Raw genomic sequence first — 19,811 nt, 5'->3', positions numbered from 1 at the left:
ATAAGGAAGCAGGTGGTTTAGTCTTTTTATTAATTATGTCTCCAGTACTGAAATCAGCCTATTATACGGCTCTGTTGTTATATGCAAATGCACTAATGGCTGTCCTTGTGTGGCAATCTCAGCTGATCTAAGATTGTAACAAATAAAGACTAAGACATTTATATGGGGGCGAAAGCCCTTGACAGGTTCCAAAGCAATTTTCTTCAATTCAGAGTGCGTGAATACATTGTTATTGGCATCTTCTTAAGCCTCTGTACCCCTGCCACAGGAGGATCACGGTGGAAGACAGGGCCTCAAAGAAGTGAGCTGTCCAAGTTCAATTATTCCCCACCACCACACCTGGGAGTGAAAGAGCTGGGTATTCTCTGTATCCTCATGTGATCACTTTGGAAACACAGATGGCCAGGAAGCAACAGTGAGTTTATTTATGAAAAGGGATCAGGAGGCTTCTTGTGTTAACCAATTAAATCTCCCCATGGCTCTAAGGTAGTATCTGTGTGTTGTTTTCTGTTGCCAGGATTATTCTATATTTGAATCAGAGGAAACTCAAGAGCAAAAACTTGATTTGGAACTGGAGTTTGGAATTGTTTAGCATTCATGAGAATACATAGGAATCATGCTCATCTACCATTTTCTCATAAAAGTGAGTGAAACTGAAAGACTGAAAGCATAGAAACAACTCCAAATATGATCACCAAGCACTAGTGCATCGCTGAACAAGCAGAAAGCAGAGAATTCCCCCCCAGCTGAGCCAACAAGGCACCATGATACTTTCCAAACTGATATCCCACACCACATCACACACACAGCTTATTAAAAGCTGGTAAAAGCACATCCCAGTAAATCCTGTCTAGATGGCACGGCAATATGCTTTAGGCTGCTTAGGGCTGATCCTGCGTTGAGCAGGGGGTTGGACTAGATGGCCTGTATGGCCCAACTCTATGGTTCTATAATTCTATATCATCATACAGCTGTACAGGGATTTATTTTTTATATCCCATCATGGAACTCAAGGAAGTGCATACGGGGCTTTCAAAAAGACTCTCCTCTAAGCACTGGCTAGACCCATACCTGCTTAATCTCAGCAAGGTTGCAGCATCATATGTATCCAACCACACATTTGCAATGAGAGCAGTTAGTCTATTCTAATAAAAATGGCCCGGATTCCTTCTACTCTGCTTTTGCTCTATATACACTGGTATTCAGATATAACAAACTATTTCCAATAGTTTCTGTACTGAATTGGATCCAAAATCATTTTCCATTAGTGTGAGAGGGATTTTTTTGGCAATTTCTTCCTTTTAGACCCCCAGTTTGCCCCCTCGTTTTATTCCTGAGATTCCCTGACCCCAGAAGTAGTGTCTTGCTAAAGCACAAATAAATGTTCTGTTCACCCAACTTGAGTGTTTTCTATTAATGGAAACTGATTTTTTAATCCAATCTATTTTGTCTGACAAAAACTCAACATTTTGACTACCTTTAGGTTTCTCCGTGAGTTTTGTGAGAGGAGGAGAAAAAAAGAATGCTTCATCCCCATCGAGGGAGACACTCTGTTTCATACTGTTTTTGCTGTATCGGGTCCTTTTAACATGAGAGCCATGACACGCCACCGTTTTCTGCATTTCACTAAGCCTCAGTTTGGCCACATCTGAGGACTGCAGTTCCTCCACAGCATCAGTGGCTTGTGGCAAGGGCTTCGTCTCTGCAATTCCTTCAGGGAGTGATGAAACTTTGTCCTTCCTTTTGATTGCTGTCATTGCTGAGCGCCTCTTTTCAGAGCCCCTTGCTGAAGCCAGTGCCTCAGAAGGTTCTTCTGAGACAGATTTCTCCACCTCTGTTTTCTCTATGCTTGCAGATGTAATTCTTCTAGATCTCCTTTTTGGGGTATCCAGTGCAGATAAATATACAGCAGTGGTGGACTTATTCAATGCTGCACTTCTTGTGTTTCTTCGACCAGCAGGAGAAGATTTAACATTTAGCTGAGGAGGAGGCGGCGGTGGTGAAAGTAAAGATAAGGCCAGCTTTGAATCTGCTGAAACATTCAGCAGATTCTTTCTTGGTCTACCTCTTCTACGCTGCACAGTCTGCTGTTCAGTGACCTTGGTCTCTTGACCAGCTGTACTGGCACTCTGTGCCCTCTTCCGTCTAGACGGGGTGGGCAACTGTGGCTCCCTGGGCTGTGTGCTCTCTTCACAAACTGCTTCCAGGAGACTGGAGCTTCTACTTCTGCCCCTTCTAACTGAAGATGGTAACTGCGACTTCTCAGACCGTGTTTCTGAATGCGCTGATTCTTCCAGTACACCATGTTTCCTTTGTCGTCCTCTTCTTGATGTGACACTCTGCTTCTTTTCTTCTGCATCTTGATTGGAAATTACATTTTCTGAAAGTTTGAAAGCAATGGTTTTTAGCTTTCTTGCACTTTTAGGATGGACTGTCATTTGTATTGTATGGTCAATGATTAATTGATTACCTTCTTGATCACCTACTAAACTGGTGGTAGTCTCAGAAGTCCTTTTGAGAGCAGAAGTTGGCTGCTCACTGGGGTGCTTAAGAAATTCTGATACACGCTCTTTTGGTTTCCTAACCCCTCTCCTTGTAGTAAGGGTAGCCTGAAACTCTTGTGGAACAGGGTGAATATTTGTTGATATTTCTAGGTCACATCCTTCTGTATTCTCAGTATCTCTAACTGGAAAAGAAAGAGCATGTGATGGCTGCTGTTCTTGGGGCTTTCTTTTAGAACTGTGGGAGAGGTTTGCAGGAATGCCAGAAGTCTCTTTTCCCCGTCTAGCACTTCTTCTTGGTGTATGCGGTACCAGCACATCTGGTTTACTCATCTTTGTAAACAGCTGATCATCTGGTGACAAGTCATTTACACTAACAGCTATCTGTTCTGTTGTGCCACTGCTAGATGTTACTATGTTTTCTACCTGATTTATTTTCACCTCTTTATTTGTTCCTGGAATATTTTGTAGTGGAGTCTGGGGGGAACTTAGTAACTTCTTGTTTATGCTTTTGTGAATAGATTCCTCTAGTACTTCAGATGAAAAGTCTTTATTTCTTGTGTCCTTGATTATGTCTAACAGGTTTTCAGCAATGGCCATTTTAATAGGTTCAGGTACATAAGGCAATACCTTGGCAGTATTCTGGGACATCTGATCACTATTTACCGTGGATACTGAATTTGTAATGAGTTCTTGGTTGTTGCTATCAGTATTATTTACATGCTCTCCCTCTGCATTTGGGCTAGCTGATTTCAGAGGAAAAGAATGCAATGCAGTAGTCTCTCCTATTTCAGCTTCTTCATCCCCTTCTAGTATTAATGAAAAATTGTCCTGAGGCAGGAATAGTTCTTGTTCTTCAGAAAAACCACATTCACCAGCATCTTTATCAAGCAATTCGCATGCAACCTGTTGCTCCACAGCATCACTGTTGCACTGATATTGAACAGTGCTTGAGGGACACAGCTCACTGTTTGGAAGAGTCTCCACAAATGTTTCTGAAACTTGTACCTCAAGTATTCCATCTCCAATAAGCTGAAAAATATAATGTACAAGATGATTGCCAGTATACTTTTTCTTTTCAGTTGATGCATACATAAAAGTCATCAAAAGCAGCAGTTACAATTGCGGATGTTCCAGGTCAGAGGCTGCTTCCTTTGCACAGCCCCTCCAACATGGAATAAATTACAAACATCCAAACCACCCAAACAACTCATAAAGACATCTGCAAATCAGTATGCTGATAAAGCAGTAATTTAGTGAAATGGGTACACTTGAGAGTTTAAAGAAAATTATGAGGCATTGAGTAAACAAAGCATTTACTACAGTTCCAGTTATTATTTACTAGCAGTAAAGCCCATTTGGGTGCAAGGGGGGGGAGGAGAGTGACCCCCTGGCGGGCACGCAGGAGGAGAAGTGGCCGTCAGAGAGGGCCCGTTGGCGCCGGAAGGCCTGGCGCTGCATGTGTGATGGGGCGCAAGGCCTTCCCAGGGCAAGAGGACACTGCAGGTGCCCCCGCGCCAGGTGCACTGGCAGAGAGCATCCCTCTGGGCTGGAAAGCGCCCCATCTCCCTCACCCCCGAGCACTTCCCGTCCTCTGTAAGGCCCTGGGTGTGCTTTCCAGGCTGCAGAGACGCGCTCCGCTCCCTCTCCCCCCTACCCCCCTCGCGGCCGGTCCTCTTACATGGGGCCTGGGACATGGAGTGGCGGAGTCACAGATGTGCCTGGCTCTAACAACCACGTCTGTGAGGCAAGGGGTGAGGGATCAGTGAGGGAGGGCCAGCTGCATCCTGATTGGCCCTGGAGAGGCCAGACCGTTCGTCCCCCAATTATTTATAGGCACCAAATGGATAAGATTACAGTTACAGATATTAATGTTAATATTATTATTGTTTTGGAATATTATGGAAAACATTATGGAAAAACTAAGTTCCTTGTAGTGTTTTCTATGTTCTATGTAAACTGTCCTTCAGGTGAGGGCGGTATCTAAATGCAACAAAAAAATAAATAAATTTACTTACAGTTATTTCTTGGCTTTCAAGTCCATTGCTAGGTGGGCTTTTTTCTACTAAATTTTCTTTTATAGCTTCTGTTCTTTCCTCAAATACTGCTGCTTCTCTTTCTTCAAACTCAGTTTTGGAATAAATACTGGCAACATCTTCACTGTCAGGAATACTGATGACAGCTGAAAAAGGTTTTCTTTCCATTAGTTATTTTACCTTAAGGCGTTAATTGTACATTAATATTTTTAGTGATTGATATCTGGAGAAGATTCCTTCATCCTAATGAAGAGCAGTTTAAACCTCCAGTCACTTTCACGAGACAGAATTATAAATTAAACAGGTCTGCACTTACCTATAACGGTTGTCTATCAAGTGGCTTTCTGTACAGGCATATGTGAGAATTGCACAATCACAGGCCTGCTGTGGGAAATGAACTTTTAAGATTTTAGAACTTACAAGCGCTCCCCCCCCTTTTCTGTCCAAAAGGGTCATGTGACAGAAGGGCATTCCTGCCTCAGTTCTCCCTTTGCTGTCAAGAGGGCCAGATGAGTCCAGCAGTGCAGCCCACAGTGCGGAAAGGAGAAAGGGATGTCTGCCAGCACAGAAGACAACTTGATGAACGACAGTTGCAGGTAAGTGCAACTCTGTTCTCATCATCATGGTTTCTGTGCAGTCTTGCATGGGAGATCGATCAGCAAGCTCACATACCACGGAGGCAAGTGTGAACTGATCAGCAGAAGAATGACTGCAATACTGCTTTTCCAACAGCAGCCTCATTCCTGGAGTCCACATCTATGGAGTAATGCTGGATAAAATTGAAGGCATTGACCAGGTCACTGTTTTATAGATGTCATCTAGTAATAACTGAACAGGAGAGCTGCTGTCAAAACTCCTGTGGAGTGAGCTTCCAGTGCAATGGGACATGGCACCTATGGGACTGCCTACCTCCTTATGCCCCCCGCAGTGCACTTCACTCTGTGGGTATGAATTTGCTGGACGTCCCGGGGCCACGGGAGCCACACCTGGCTTCGACCAGGGCCAGGGCCTTTTCAATCCTGGCCCCTACCTGGTGGAATAAGCTCCCAAGTGAGCCGTGGGTCCTCTGTTGGGACTCCTTGAGTACTGCAGGGCCTGCAAAACGGAGCTCTTCCACAGGGTATTTGGTTATGGCCAGGTGGAAAATCCCAGGGTGTATGATCTGGTCCCCCCCCCCTTTTCGGTCCCTGTGTTCAGTATCAGGCGGCATTAGGGATCTTATGAGATCTATTATGTATTGCCAGTCAATATTACCATTAGCACTGGCCCAATGGTTCAATATATGAGCAGAGGTTTTATTAGCATATAGAATAAGCCACCTTTTTATGATGTTGAGGATTGTTTTTAAGATTACTGGGGATTATTTTAGGCTATGTTTTAAATGTGACTTGTACATTGCCCCCCCCAAATAAATAAATAAATAATAAATGTTGGGCTCTCTGTAAACTTTTTATAGCAGAGACTCCCCATAACAGAGACAGTTCCTTTGTGGACACTACTTTCCTCTTACTGTGACCTTTGAATAGATTCCTATTCCTCCTAAATTCTTCTGCTTTAACTATGTAATGCCAATAAAGGTTGTTTGTATGTATGTAATTAAATAAAGAGTGCTCTCCTAACTTCTAACATGTGTAATGTTCATTCAGGTATGAAAGTACGGGATGGGAAAAACACTAGGAGGGCAATGTCTATGATTATATGATTCCTGCTTCTGCTGAAAGTGAGAAACTATGTCTGGCAAAAGATCCAAGCTAGACCAGAGCAACATTTTGTCTGCATGGAACTTTGTTAAGGGGGATCATATTGTATTGCACACAGGTCTCCCCTCCTACATGTTAAGGTGATGGGCTACTTAGGAAGGCTATTTCATACAACAAAAAAGATGCATCTGACTTCACTATCGCTTCTAAGGGTTTATACACCAGCTTTGTCACAACCAGTAGCAAATTCCATTGTAGAGCAGGGGGTACAACAGGAGAATACAAAATGAAAAACTGTTTTGATTCAGTTACTAAAAATATAGAAGCCCCTTTAACACCTTTTCAGAAAGCAGAAATAGCTGACAAATTAAAACTTTATGGATGATGTAGCAAAACTGCTATTCTGCAACAACAGAATTTAATCATTTATGAGAGACAGAGTATAACTGTCATGTTTTTTTATGCTGGTCTATGGCTGTAATAAAGATCTAACTGGCAAGTATCCGATTTTATACTTGCCATGTCCACCCAGACGGTGAACCTTTTCTATTTTGAAGAATATGACCTCTGAGTAGAAGGTCTATGGGAGGTGATAAAGACCTCTCAGGTCACCTAGGGACGAATCAGCCAAGCTCTGAAATATAGAGACTTCATGTTTGGGTGAAGTATCAGGCCTGCATACAGCAAGTCCTCTGCAAGCAGGAGGGCCCTGTACACCCAACCCCTGGCCAGTGTTCACAGGGTCAGGAACCATATCATTCTGGACTAGTCCTGGGCTAGCAGGATACATGTGGAATTCTCTGCTTTCAATTTGGCCACCACCTTGTGTATAATCCCCAACTGACACTCTGTCCAAGGCTGCTTTAAAGGAAAACAGGTGTCACCTGGTAATGAGTGCAGAGCCATTTATATTGGGGTACCCCCTTTTTTCAAATATGGGATGAAGGTAATGATCACTGATTGACCACTCTTGGCCAAGCCCATTTTTCTGCTTAGGTTGTCTGTTATGGAATTGTCCTGCCCTGCTATGTGAATGGCTGATAGGTGAACCCCATAGTGAATTGCCCACTGCCAGATGAGCGATACCTCCTTGCACAAATAACAAGAACCTATGCATCTTTGTTTGTTTAGGAAGAATTTGCTGTGTTGTTGTCTGTAGACAGCAAGATATGTTGTCCTTTGAGCAGCACTGTAGAAGAAGCTAGACCTCTTGGTTCTGTGGCCAGACCAAAAGGCAGGACTGTATATTCATAAGTGATCCCATTATATCTGAATCTCAAATACTTCCTATAAGACTCATGGATGGTGATGTGATATGAAAGTATACTTCTTTGAGGTCAAGGAGCCAAATCAAAGGTCTTTGTCAACAGGGGAAGAACCTCATGTAGAGACAACTTTCTAAATTGAGAGACATGTAAGTGCTTGTTGAGAAATCTCAAGTTCAAAATGGGTCCTCCCCTGCCAATCAATAGCTAAATACCTTGAGAAAAACTCAGGAGTACCTGATTAATGGCCCTTTTCATCAGGAGAGAAGAAACTTCCTGTGGCAGCAGCTCAGAGGTAGTCAAGATACCCCTAGTAGTGGGATGCTGAGGCAGAGAGTCAAATTCTCTTCATTATTATTGATAGTAATTTGCAACCATGCTGCAGAAAACTTGGCCAACATTATCCAGGAACATTTTATCTTGTACTTGTCAGACATCGTGAGCCACCTGGGATGTTGATTCCTGGAGGACTGGGAAGGGTGTTTCCCCTTTGTTTGCCCTGTCTCCTATTTTGTGTTTGTTGGCTAAAGGCTGGCATTTATGTCTTCTATGGAGCCTGAAGAGCCTGGTATCTATAATTAAAGTGAAGGTAAAGTCTTGATTGCTGAAATCTGTCAGAGCACCTCTGCTTGTAACAGTGCAGGAGTGGGGATAATCCCTGGAATTTGGCTGTAATCTCTTTATGATTATGATTCAAGACAGCATCCCACTAATCACTGAAAAGTTTCCATCCCTTGAAAAGGGGGTCCTCGATCTTTGCTCTAGTGTCCTGAGGGACTGATGAAGAACACTCCCAAGAGTGCCTCCTAATCACAATACTAGAGGCCATTGTCCTGCTGTTGCAGGAAGCTACATAAAGGGAAATAAAAACCCATCCTGAAATACAGGCGAGAACCAAAAAGGTTAAGGATAAAATCAGTTTTAGAAAAATATAAACAGTTTATTATTATAAGAGCTCACATGTTTAAAAACTATAAAAGAATACCCATTTGGCATACATAACACACCTAAGCTTTGTACACCAGTAATGCTAAGAAGTGTAGACCTGGACCTTATAGAATCATAGAGTTGGAAGGGGCCATACAGGCCATCTAGTCCAACCCCCTGCTCAACGCAGGACTAGCCCTAAGCATCCTAAAGCATCCAAGAAAAGTGTGTATCCAACCTTTGCTTGAAGACTTCCAGTGAGGGGAAGCTCACCATCTCCTTAGGCAGCCTATTCCACTGCTGAACTACTCTGTGAAAAACCTTTTCCTGATATCTAGCCTATATCGTTGTACTTGAAGTTTAAACCCATTACTGCGTGTCCTCTCCTCTGCAACCAGCAGAAACAGCATCCTGCCCTCCTGACAACCTTTCAAATACTTAAAGAGGGCTATCATGTCCCCTCTCAACCTCCTTTTTTCCAGGCTGAACATTCCCAAGTCCCTCAACCTATCATTTGCTCTCTTCCAGTCCTCCGGGACATCTCCAGTCCTTAAAGAGGTTCCGAAGATGATGGACAAGGGCTGTGCAAGTTCTCTGGAAAGTTCTTTGAGTACTCTCGGGTGCATTTCATCCGGACCAGGGGATTTGAACTCATCCAGTGCAGCTAAATGCCTCTCGACAACCTCTCTATCCATGTTAAACTGCCACCCAGACACTGTCCTTTGGCTATGGCCATCTCTAGATGTGCCTAAACACTTTGACCTGTGGGAAAAAACAGATGTAAAAAAGGCACTAAGCCTTTCTGCTTTCTCTGCATCTTCCGTTAGAGTTTGCCCATCCGCACCCAACAGTGGGCCTATTGCCTCCTTTACTTTACGTTTGCTCCTCACGTAACTGAAAAATCTTTTCTTGTTACAATGGGCTTCCCTGGCCAATCTTAGCTCACTCTCAGCTTTGGCCTTTCTTATGATTGATCTACAATGCCTAGTAACCTGTAGGTACTCTTCTTTAGAGCTCTGTCCTTCCCTCCATTTCCTGAACATTTTCCTTATCTTTCTTAGTTCCTCTTGAAGTTCTCTGTTCATCCAAATAGGCTTCTTAGAGCTCCTGCAGTGTTTTCGTCTTTCTGGGATAGTCATTGATTGAGCATGCAATAGCTCCTGTTTGAGTAGCGCCCACCCTTCACATGCTCCCTTCCCTTCCAGCATTCTCGTCCATGGTATGACACTCATCATGTCTGAGTTTATTAAAGTTTGCCCTACGAAAATCCAACATCTGCGTCTGGCTACAAGCTTCCTTGTCTCCCCATCTCAAAAGGAATTCTATGAGGACATGGTCACTTCCCCCTAGGGTCCCCCCACCTCCTTCACCTCATCCACCAACTCTTGCCTGTTGGTCAGTATTAAGTCCAGTACGGCTGAACCTCTTGTGGGTTCATCTACCATTTGATAAATGAAATTGTCAGCCAGGCAGGTCAGAAAGTTACATGACTGAGGACGCTTCGCAGAGTTTGTTTCCCAGCACACATCTGGGAAATTGAAGTCACCCATGATGACAAGGTCCTGCCCCTTGGATATTTTCTCAAGCTGCTCACAAAGTGCAGCATCCACATCCTCTCGTTGGTCAGGCGGTCGGTAGCAGACACCAACCACCACACTGTTAGTTTTCCCCTCGCTTATTTTCACCCAGATGCTTTCCACTGTAGATATGCTCTCCTTCACTAGAATTTCCTGACAGGTAAGCCCTTTCCTCACATACAGTGCCACTCCTCCACCTCTTCGATCTATTCTGTTTTTTCTGAACAGTTCATATCCATCCACCATTACATTCCAGTCATGAGAATCATTCCACCAAGTTTCTGTGATGCCTACTAGATCATACCTTTCCATCAGCATGAGAAGTTCCATCTCTTCCTTTTTATTGCCCATGCTTCGGGCGTTAGTATAAAGACATCTGAATCCTTTTACTTTTGGTTCCCTATGAGCTGGCCTTGCCGGTTGGGCTGCCTCCGATCGTTTTCCTTCCATACACTCCCTATGTTGATCGTCTCCTTCCCCTAGTGGCTTTAGTTTAAAGCTCTCTTGATGAATCTCCCCAGGTTCCTGCCAAACACATTCTTCCCCAGTTTCGATAAGTGCAGTCCATCAGGTGCTAGTAGGCCTTCCTCAAGAAAGCCTATCCCATGGTCCCAGAAACCAAATCTCTCCTGCTGGCACCAACTACGCAACCAGTGATTCACCTCCATTATCTTCCTCTCCCGACGCATTCCTCTTCCCTTGACAGGCAAGATTGAAGAGAATACCACTTGTGCCCCCATTTGCTTGAGCTTCCTCCCCAGATCTTGATAGTCTTTTTTAATAGGAGCGATGGTATTCAGGGACATGTCATTCGTTCCCACATGGACCATCACAAATGGGTAGCGATCCGTAGATTTGAGGAGTTTGGGCAGCCTTTCTGAAACATCTTTAATTTTCGCCCCAGGCAAGCAACACCTCTCGGGTTAGGGGGTCGGGCCCAGCCACATGGCGATCCATTCCTCTTAGCAGGGATTCTCCAATTACCAGTGCTCTCCTTTTTTTTTTCTTCTCAACTCCATTTCCTTCTGTCCCCGTGGCCTCTTCCCTTTGTCTTAGAGTTTGTTTTGGGACCTCTTCCCTTGTTGACCCTTGCACCTCCTCTGCAAGGGCCTGAAATCTATTCTGGAGCTCCAAAAGCCCCGAGAACTGTCTCGCCCTTCGCCGTTCAGTCTTTTTCCGAACTGCCTGCAGAGGCTCCCTATTGTGGTCAATCTCCTTATCCTCTTCAGGACTGGTTGTATTCTCTTTATTCCAAGTTGCAGAGCTCTGGACTATGAACTCCTCCCCTTTCTTACTTTGGGTCAGAGTAAAAATTCTGTTTTCTAATCCCCTAATCTTTTCCTCCAAAAGTCTTACCAGCTTACACTTGGGGCAGCTGTAGTCCATCTTGTCTTCTGGGAAGAAGGCAATCATGTCACACTCACTGCAGATGATGGGATGAGTGTCCTGGAGGTCCACTGGAATGTCTAGGCAGTGGAAGTACTAGGGAAATATAATCTTATGTATTTTGTATTTTGTATTATGTATTTTGATCTAACAGATCTTCATCAGAGGTCTTGTACAGAAGCACAGATATGTCAATAGGAACTTTTTACAATTTTCAACAAGTGTGTGTGAAAAAAAAAACCCTTATTTAGACTGTTATGGCTAGTTCTGGTCCTGCAAGGTGTTCATATGAGCAGAATCCTCTGCCCGCAAGTATTTCTTATTCTTCCACTGTGTACTAGAGAGCCAGCTTGGTGTAGTGGTTAGGAGTGCGGACTTCTGATCTGGCGAGCCAGGTCTGATTCTGCACTCCCCCACATGCAACCAGCTGGGTGACCTTGGGCTCACCACAGCACTGATAAAACTGTTCTGACCAAGCATGATATCAGGGCTCTCTCAGCCTCACCCACCTCACAGGGTTTCTTGTTGTGGGGAGAGGAAAGAGAAGGTGACTTGTAAGCTGCTTTGAGACTCCTTTGTGTAGAGAAAAGCGGCATATAAGAGCCAACTCTTCTACTAGAAAATCCTACTGTGTGCTTCTCCAAGGATAGGTCCAAAACGAGAACTGGAACTAATCATAATCATTAGAGTACAGCTTCCGTGGATAATGGGTTGATGGTTCCCCAACTACTACACTGGGTGAGGGCATAGATGTCTTCTCTGATTCAAACTCCAGTCCCTGGTCCAAACCCTCTTAAGATTCAGATGGAAGGTGCAATTCCAGCTCAAACATCAGCTACTGCTTGTGACATGTTAGCCCATGCATTTTATATTGTGAGGTGGGTTTCAGAGGTTGGCAGCCACAGACTGGTTAAGATCCAAGGGCTGCACTGAGGTTGGCAGCCACAGACTGGTTAAAATCCAAGGGCTGCACTGAGATGGACAGACCATAAGAATAGAGAATCAGAGACCTTGCTGCAGGAAGCATGGAACTGATGATTGTGTTGATGTTGGTTGACACAGGTGTCAAAGAGGAACTAATAGAAGTGGTGGAACCTCGAAGACATCATCTCTGAGAATCTGGGAGAAGCTATGTAATGCTGAGATGATGACAGAATTCACAGATGAAGCTGTTACTCAATGTTTATTTGGCTCAGTGATGGTTAATGTCAAGGATTGTCAATGCACTGGAGTCAAGAGGGAAATCTTCTGGTCAACGTAGTTCAGGAGAGCTTAACTGAGCTTGAGATGTTGATGCTCAACCCTGAGAGGATGGCATCCTTTGCTGATGCCACAGAGATCGACATGGAGGGGAGCAATGGGGAGTGTGCTTCACTTTCCTTTATGTATTTTTCAGTGGCAATTCTTATGCCAGTCTGCATCAATTTTGATTTTCCTCCCATCTCTGATACAGCCTGTTTTTCAGTGTAGGGCACCATAAGCTTTCTCTACAATGCTGCTTTCAATGTAGCTGCTCTACCCTCTTGGACATAAAGGGAATGAGGCAGCATTATAGCTTTCCTCAAGGCATAACAGACATGCCATATGTTCATGATCTGGGACCATTTTAGACCCACATTCTCCACATTTCTTAAACGCCATCCTACTGGGCTAATTAAGGTCAATTTGCTTCAAGAAATGTTAAAAATAAGCTATTATGGAAAGCTCATCCTCTCATGGTAGCGTGACAAGAAATGAGAGAGGAGCTCTTTCCCTGCTTCCATCACATGACCCCTTTAGTGGAAAAAGTAGGGCTTGCGACAGAGGGGAGGAAGACGTGCTCCTAATCTTCAGAAAGTTCTAAAATCTTGAAAGCTCATCTCCCATGGCAGCACTGCAGCTATGCAATCCCCATGAGGGATTGAACAGAACCCATGATAATTAACCAAGTCTCTTGGCTAATAACTTTAAACTACATTTGAAGAAAAGGCAGGTTAAAGGTTTATAAGGAGAAAAGACACGAGTTATGTCCCAGCTGAAATGTAATGAATAAAGCAAAGCAAGGTTTATTCTTACATTATATACTGCATCTTCTAGTTCAGGTGTAAAAACTATAGTTACACAAATTATAGCTTCAGCAAGTAAATCCGAGGTGCCCTGCTTAGACTTAGTTGAACTTGGCTATCAATTTACATAGACATGTGATTCTGCTCACAAGGGTCACTGGCACTTCCTCCTTAAACAAGCATAATGTACCACACATAACTGATGGTATTCTTATGTAATTTTGCTTAACCCCTTTGATGGCACTATAAAATAAAGGTTCAACATCAGCACATAAGGTCTCCAGTTAGAGCAAGATGCTTCCAAACAAAATGTTATCTGTACAGGTAAGGTTCCATGTATGTAGCTTCCAAGCCACACCCCTTCCTGAAATCCATCCTGTTTTTGTGGGGCTGGGAATTCTCTAGTAACATTGATATTTGCATGTATTTCTTTTTAAACCTTGTTCTCTTTATTCTTGAGGCCATTAGGAACACAGAAACTGCCTGAGTTCTGCACTAGCCAGAGTAATGATTAACTACTTTATGCTTAATTTTAATTTAATTCCATAATACTAGAAGTGATATTTAAAAAATCATGTTCCAATTTTCAATCCTCACCAAAATCAAATTTGTCAAAGTAATCTCCTTTACTGTGCTGCACTTAGTCTCGATTAAAGAACGACAGAATCTAGCAGCATGAACCGAGACAACAAGAGCAGAGGAAATGTTTCAGTTAGGCATATGTCTAGAGAGGTATTTCAGTAAACACCCAAGATGTGAAGAAAAAACTTTCCCCATTGGTTTATTTTTCTGTAGGAAACATTTCCATTTCTAAATATAATTCCATTAAATTAACTATGAACAAATGCTACTGCCATGCAATACTGTATTGTAGTGCAAAATTATAAAAGGTATTTTCCAAGTGATTATCTCAAGGAATTGTGTGTGTATACATAGGTATTTTACTTATTTGTGAACATGATGTGTACACCTGTTGGGGAACAATAAAATAAAAAATAGCACCTGATGGGTTTTGATTTGATCTGCACAGCTAAATGTAAAATTCTTATTTATACAATTCGTCTCACGATAGAAAGGTTAGTGTCATCACCCATCTGACATATGAACAACCAGTAATGCAAGAGATTAGGTGCCCCAGTGACTTCCATGGACAAGTTAAATCTCACTGAAATATCTGAGGCAACCATGTTGCTGGCAAATCATGCAGTTTTTCAAGCTGTATACATTAAAACAGCGATATGGCCTTTATTTGGAATATATTACTTGCAAAAGTACATGCCATATCATCTTTAACAAGTAATATCCCAAATAAATAATGCCTGCATATTTGTTTTAATGTATTTAAGCTACATCTTTTTCTGCTAAATAAAAAAAATTAACATGTGGTATTTCAAAGTTTCCCCCCTAAATATATAAAAATATACAGGCTAAATGAGCCTTGCCCAATAGTTCACACATTGCTATAAACAAGTTGATTCTATTGCAGTTCTTATGCTTTTATTTGTACAAGAGCTTGTATAACCAAAAGAACTTTGGATTTAAATTTCTCTAGTATTGTGCAATGCTGTAAGAGCTTGTGCATGTGCAGACATTACCTTTACATGGTGAAAGCATCTTGGAATCCAAATCAAACAAACAGGATAAGATTTTAGTGACATACATGCTTTACAGCAAAGAATTGCCAAGGACACACATAAGAGAATTACATTTTGAACACTGGCACTTCAAAGCTTTTCTCTTGATAGCACCCGGTAAAAAATAAATCTTTCCACTTGTTCAGTTGGTATGGTAATTCAAATTATACTTACACTGGGCATCTGTTCCTGCTGGGTCCAAAGCTTCAGTACTTGTTTTGGAAAGCAGACTGTTGTCTTCCAACAATGTCTTATTGGATTCCAGAGTAAGTGTTTCACTTTGTGTAGACAAAAGAAATATTTTACTTAGAGAGATGGAAAAGTCTTTCAAGCATAAAGAAGAAGAGTTGGTTTTTGTACCCCGCTTTTCACTGCCTGAAGGAGTCTCAAAGTGGCTTACAATTGCCTTCCCTTCCTCTCTGGTATTATTGCTTGGTCAGAACAGCACTACCAGGGCTGTGACTAGCCCAAGGTAACCTGGCTGGCTGCATGTAGAGGAGTGCGGAATCAAATCCAGCTCACCAGATTAGAAGCTACTGCTCTTAACCAGAATACCACGTTGGTCACATAGGATTGGGTGCTTTGGCGCCCAAAGCGGCTGGGTCTCTCCTGGTGCAGCCAGCAACATTCTGTGGGGGAGGGGGGAGATGCAGGTGTCAGTGTGCCGGCGGGCGCACACGCACCTGCATGTGTGCGCCCGCTGGCGCGCTGATGCCCTCGCCTTCCCCCCCACCCCGCAGTGCTGGCTGTACTGGAAGAGACCGGCCACTTTGGGCGCCAAAGCGCCTAACCCTACAATGTACCTTTTTGCCACAAATCTTAATCTGTATGATTTTTCTGGAATGGCATCACATGAGACAGAACAGTTTCAATGGGAAAGACTGTTATGTCCCATTATGATTTAATTTGAAAGACTCGATTAACAGCACACTCTTCAGAAACTGCTACAGCTATTCAAGGACTAGTTCTCATTGATCATTAGCATCACGCACAGTGTATACTATGCATATCGGCAGCAAGTCCTCCTCTCCACCCGCTAGTAGTGGGAGGGAGGGGGGTGGAAGTTGAGCTGCCGTTCTTGCCATGCCGGCAATGTTGGCAATGTTATTATTGTTTTTAGGGGGTTTTAATGGGGATTTGTGATATTGTTACCCGGGCCCGAGCCGCAAGGGAGTGGCGGGCTATAAATCTAATAATAATAATAATAATAATAATAATAATAATAATAATAATAATAATAATAATAATAATAATAATAATAAAAAGTCCAACTTATTTGAGAATAAGCAACAATGAAATGAATGAACACAGCGCTCACTACCATCCCCACTCAATTACAACATGAAAAATCAAGTATGCTCTCTCCATGAAAAGTTAGTTGTCACAAGTTCTTACGTAAATTTTGGAAAGCAGCACATATTTTCTACACTGAATTCAAGCAGTTTTGGTATCCTTTTCGGCAATTAACAGAGGCAGGGACAGTGTGTTATTCAAATATACAGATTAGGAGGTGGAAAAATAGGGTATTCAGTAAATACTTTGTCAACTAACTCAAAAGCAGCTTCAACCTGTCATGAAAACAAGATCAAGAAAGCCAATGCTATATCAAGGTTATACAACTGCAAGCAATGGAATTGCAACAACCAAGATTAAGAAAAATGGCTATATTCTTTTTTCGAGTTATTCTTCACCTTTTATTAGATGATAAATGAGAACAGACTACAGCATCTTGCACAGCATTTAAGTGATCCAGCACTGATGCTCCACCTTCAGGGAGAGCATCCTGTTCCTTTTCTTCCTTTTCAGGAAATCCTGCAAACAGCAAAACAGCAGAATTTACTGGCAGACTGATGGTGTCCTCTTTACCAAATCATTTAAAAGTGTATGTGTTATATCTGGCACAATAATCCCACTTCTACAGCTATTGCTGTTTTATTTACAGGAGTCCAAAACGTATTTCCATGATAAATGAAATCTGACTCTTATGATACCCAGTCGTTTTGACTTGCCTTAGGGAGTTACCCAATATTTTTACCCACCCAATTATTATTTTTAGGTATCACTGACACTTCTGAGTCCTCTAGTGAGAAGAAGACGGAAGCAGTGCAAGTCCCACTATTCCTCCCTTCTCCAAAACCTAATATGAAGTTTGGGACAAACCCCATCCATTCATTTCCAGAGTTCCCCTTGTGTACGAGAGGACTGGTGAGGGGTTGCTGGTGTCTTGCCCTGAGCACAATGAGATATATTTCATTCTGAGCTCCCTGCAAAACAGATGCCTTGGAGCAAGGAGGGGATCCTCATACTAGACATCGAAGGTAAGGGCCAGTGTTACTGACAACGACGTTCACAGAGTCTAATTTAGGACAGATGATACAGTCCTCAGGTCTCTTACTTAGAATGGTCAGAAGGTTCTTGGGTAGTAAAAACAGCTGCCTTAACATTCTAAGCCAAGATGTTAAGATTTATAACCCTGCTTTGCATGGAAGAAACAAAATGCACTATACCATTCTAGCTGATTCCAACTCAACAAGTTGTGGGTTATAATCAAGCAAAGAAGTCTAATCTATGCAAATATGCACCCAAGGATCTCAGCGGCTTCTTTTCATCACAAATCAAGGAAAGTGATGAAAAGCACATTTCGGTTTTATTGCAGCCAGTCCACTGCTAGAGGATATCCTGATGGCTTTTAAAAGTCATTTAAGACCAGCGGTCCCCAAACCCTGATCCGGGAACTGGGACTGGTCTGTAGATCAGTTATACTGGGCCGCGGCTTCTCCTTGTCTTCCTCCCCAGTTGCTGCCTCGAGGGCTGCCCTGCCACTCTGCCGCTGGCTCACCTTTGGTGCTCTCCGGCAGCCGCCATGGCTGGGGCTCCCCCTCGGCATGGCATGGCACAGCTGCTGCTGGCAGCACCTCCCAGCAGGTGGTGGGAAGTCAGGGGCGCCGGCGGGAAAGCAAATGGAGAAGCGGCTAAGGCGGCGGCGATGTCCCTCGGCAAAATACTAACCCCCCCCCCCCAGGCCTCAGTAAAATTGTCAAGCGTTGACCGGCCGCTAGTGATAAAAAGGTTGGGGACCACTGTATTAGACATTTTCTGCCAAAGATTTCTCTTCCAATGGTTAACAATGTTTATATATAAACAAGATCTCCATCGTCATCTAGCTGCAAATGCTGTGGACAAATGGGGTGGCCATCTATGGTGTACACTACTTGTGAGTTTCAGTGTACATGGCTTAGTTATGGAGATAAAAAGTTGCTTAAGATGGCTCTCATACCTACAAATGCCCATTTTTTCTTAAGTCCATTCTTGTGCCCTCTCTCATGACTTGCTATTGTATATGTAGACAACTAAATCACATGACACATACCAGGCAATCGTTCTACATTTGTAGGTGTTTGAGGTTCCATTTGCAAAAATTCACTTTCAGCTGTCTCGCTGTCTTCTCTTGCAGCTGACTCTGGTATGACTAAGATGTCCTCAGATGAAGAATCAGCACAATGATAGGCTGTGATATCTCCAGCACCACCTGGTAATTTTCTTTCATGATATTCCATAGATATTTGGTCCACCTTGAAAAATATATTGCTAGTTTCTATGAAATGTTCTGATTTGTCCAAGTTATCTCCTGGTACACTCTCTGTAGACAGGTCAGTTTCTTCATGGTCTTCTTGAGCACTGCATGATGGAAAGGAGGGCAATTCTCTAGTCTTAGACCATATATCCTCTGTTTGAATCTCAAGACTGCATTCAGATGAAACTGCATTGTGTCTGGTTTTACAATCCGTCACCTTTTAAAAACAAGCACAAATAACTAGCACAATTCTCCCAGTGAACAGAGATTTCCTCAATTGACATCCTACAAGAGACACCTAATTTGTTTCTGTGAAGGAAATAGCCACTTGTGCCTTCCAATGGCTAAAAGGAGACACTCGGGCTTCTTTTTCATTTCAATAAGAGAAGTCTATCTCCCTTCACTCATGTGAGAATGGGGGAAAATGAAAGTGCAAGAGCTCAGACAAACGAGAGCATAAGTAGAGCAAATGTCAGAGAATTGATAAACACGATAAAGTAAGCAATATAGAGCTTCTTGCAAGCTTCAAGATGATAAAAATGTCAGCCATTACTTTACAGGGGTTAGATCATAACCTCTGAAGAAACTTGAAGATGGATTCTGGGTAGTGAATAGGCTCAATTTTATTTTCCTTTACAGCGTTGTTCACACACAGATCTATGCTGGATCGTATAGTCCATCAGCAGAAGATGCCGATGGTTACAGATCTTTCCTACATTCATCTCCATCAAGGTCCCTTCTCAAGCAGCTTCATTCCTAGGGCTGCAGGACCTGTGTGGCATAACAGACACAAGTCACGAGGCTGCAATCAGAAAGAGGTGTGATAAAAACTTCTTTCTTCCATACATTCAGCTTAACTGACAGGAGAGAAGAGGGTGATTTCACTCCTTTCTTTCCCGTTATCACTGCAGCTTCCAACTTGTATGGCTATTACACCGCACAGGTCCTGTAACCCCTTTCCTAAACTTTCCTGTAGTTGGAAAGGACTGCTGGAGGCGAATGTGGGCAAGAACTGCAATGTACCTAATGGTTCATGAGAACTGAATGAATGCATGAAAAGGAGTGGGAATCAGAACCATTCTCAAGCTTCCCGAGCCAACTTGAGTACATCAGATATCACATTCAGTTTGGGTGCACATGCATACTTTGTTCACAGAGTTCCACGC

General features: G+C 43.0%; 1 protein-coding gene across 4 annotated transcripts in view; it reads right to left on the bottom strand.

The window, feature by feature from the left end:
* AHCTF1 (AT-hook containing transcription factor 1) overlaps positions 1-19,811 on the bottom strand; it is a 70,849-nt gene that overhangs the window by 5,487 nt on the left and 45,551 nt on the right. For 3 of the 4 annotated variants that reach the window (XM_077344282.1, XM_077344283.1, XM_077344278.1), the window contains exons 29-33: positions 18,442-18,862; positions 16,763-16,883; positions 15,246-15,349; positions 4,520-4,683; positions 1,478-3,533 (exon numbers count right to left, since the gene is read on the bottom strand). In XM_077344282.1, coding sequence (XP_077200397.1) covers positions 1,478-3,533; positions 4,520-4,683; positions 15,246-15,349; positions 16,763-16,883; positions 18,442-18,862 — 2,866 coding nt within the window. The remainder of the gene's footprint in view (positions 1-1,477; positions 3,534-4,519; positions 4,684-15,245; positions 15,350-16,762; positions 16,884-18,441; positions 18,863-19,811) is intronic. The other variant, XM_077344284.1, reaches the window with a different exon arrangement.

The sequence above is a fragment of the Paroedura picta genome, chromosome 1, assembly GCF_049243985.1.
Source record: "Paroedura picta isolate Pp20150507F chromosome 1, Ppicta_v3.0, whole genome shotgun sequence".
Lineage (NCBI taxonomy): Eukaryota > Metazoa > Chordata > Lepidosauria > Squamata > Gekkonidae > Paroedura > Paroedura picta.
This window is presented reverse-complemented; position numbering and strand designations above follow the sequence as displayed.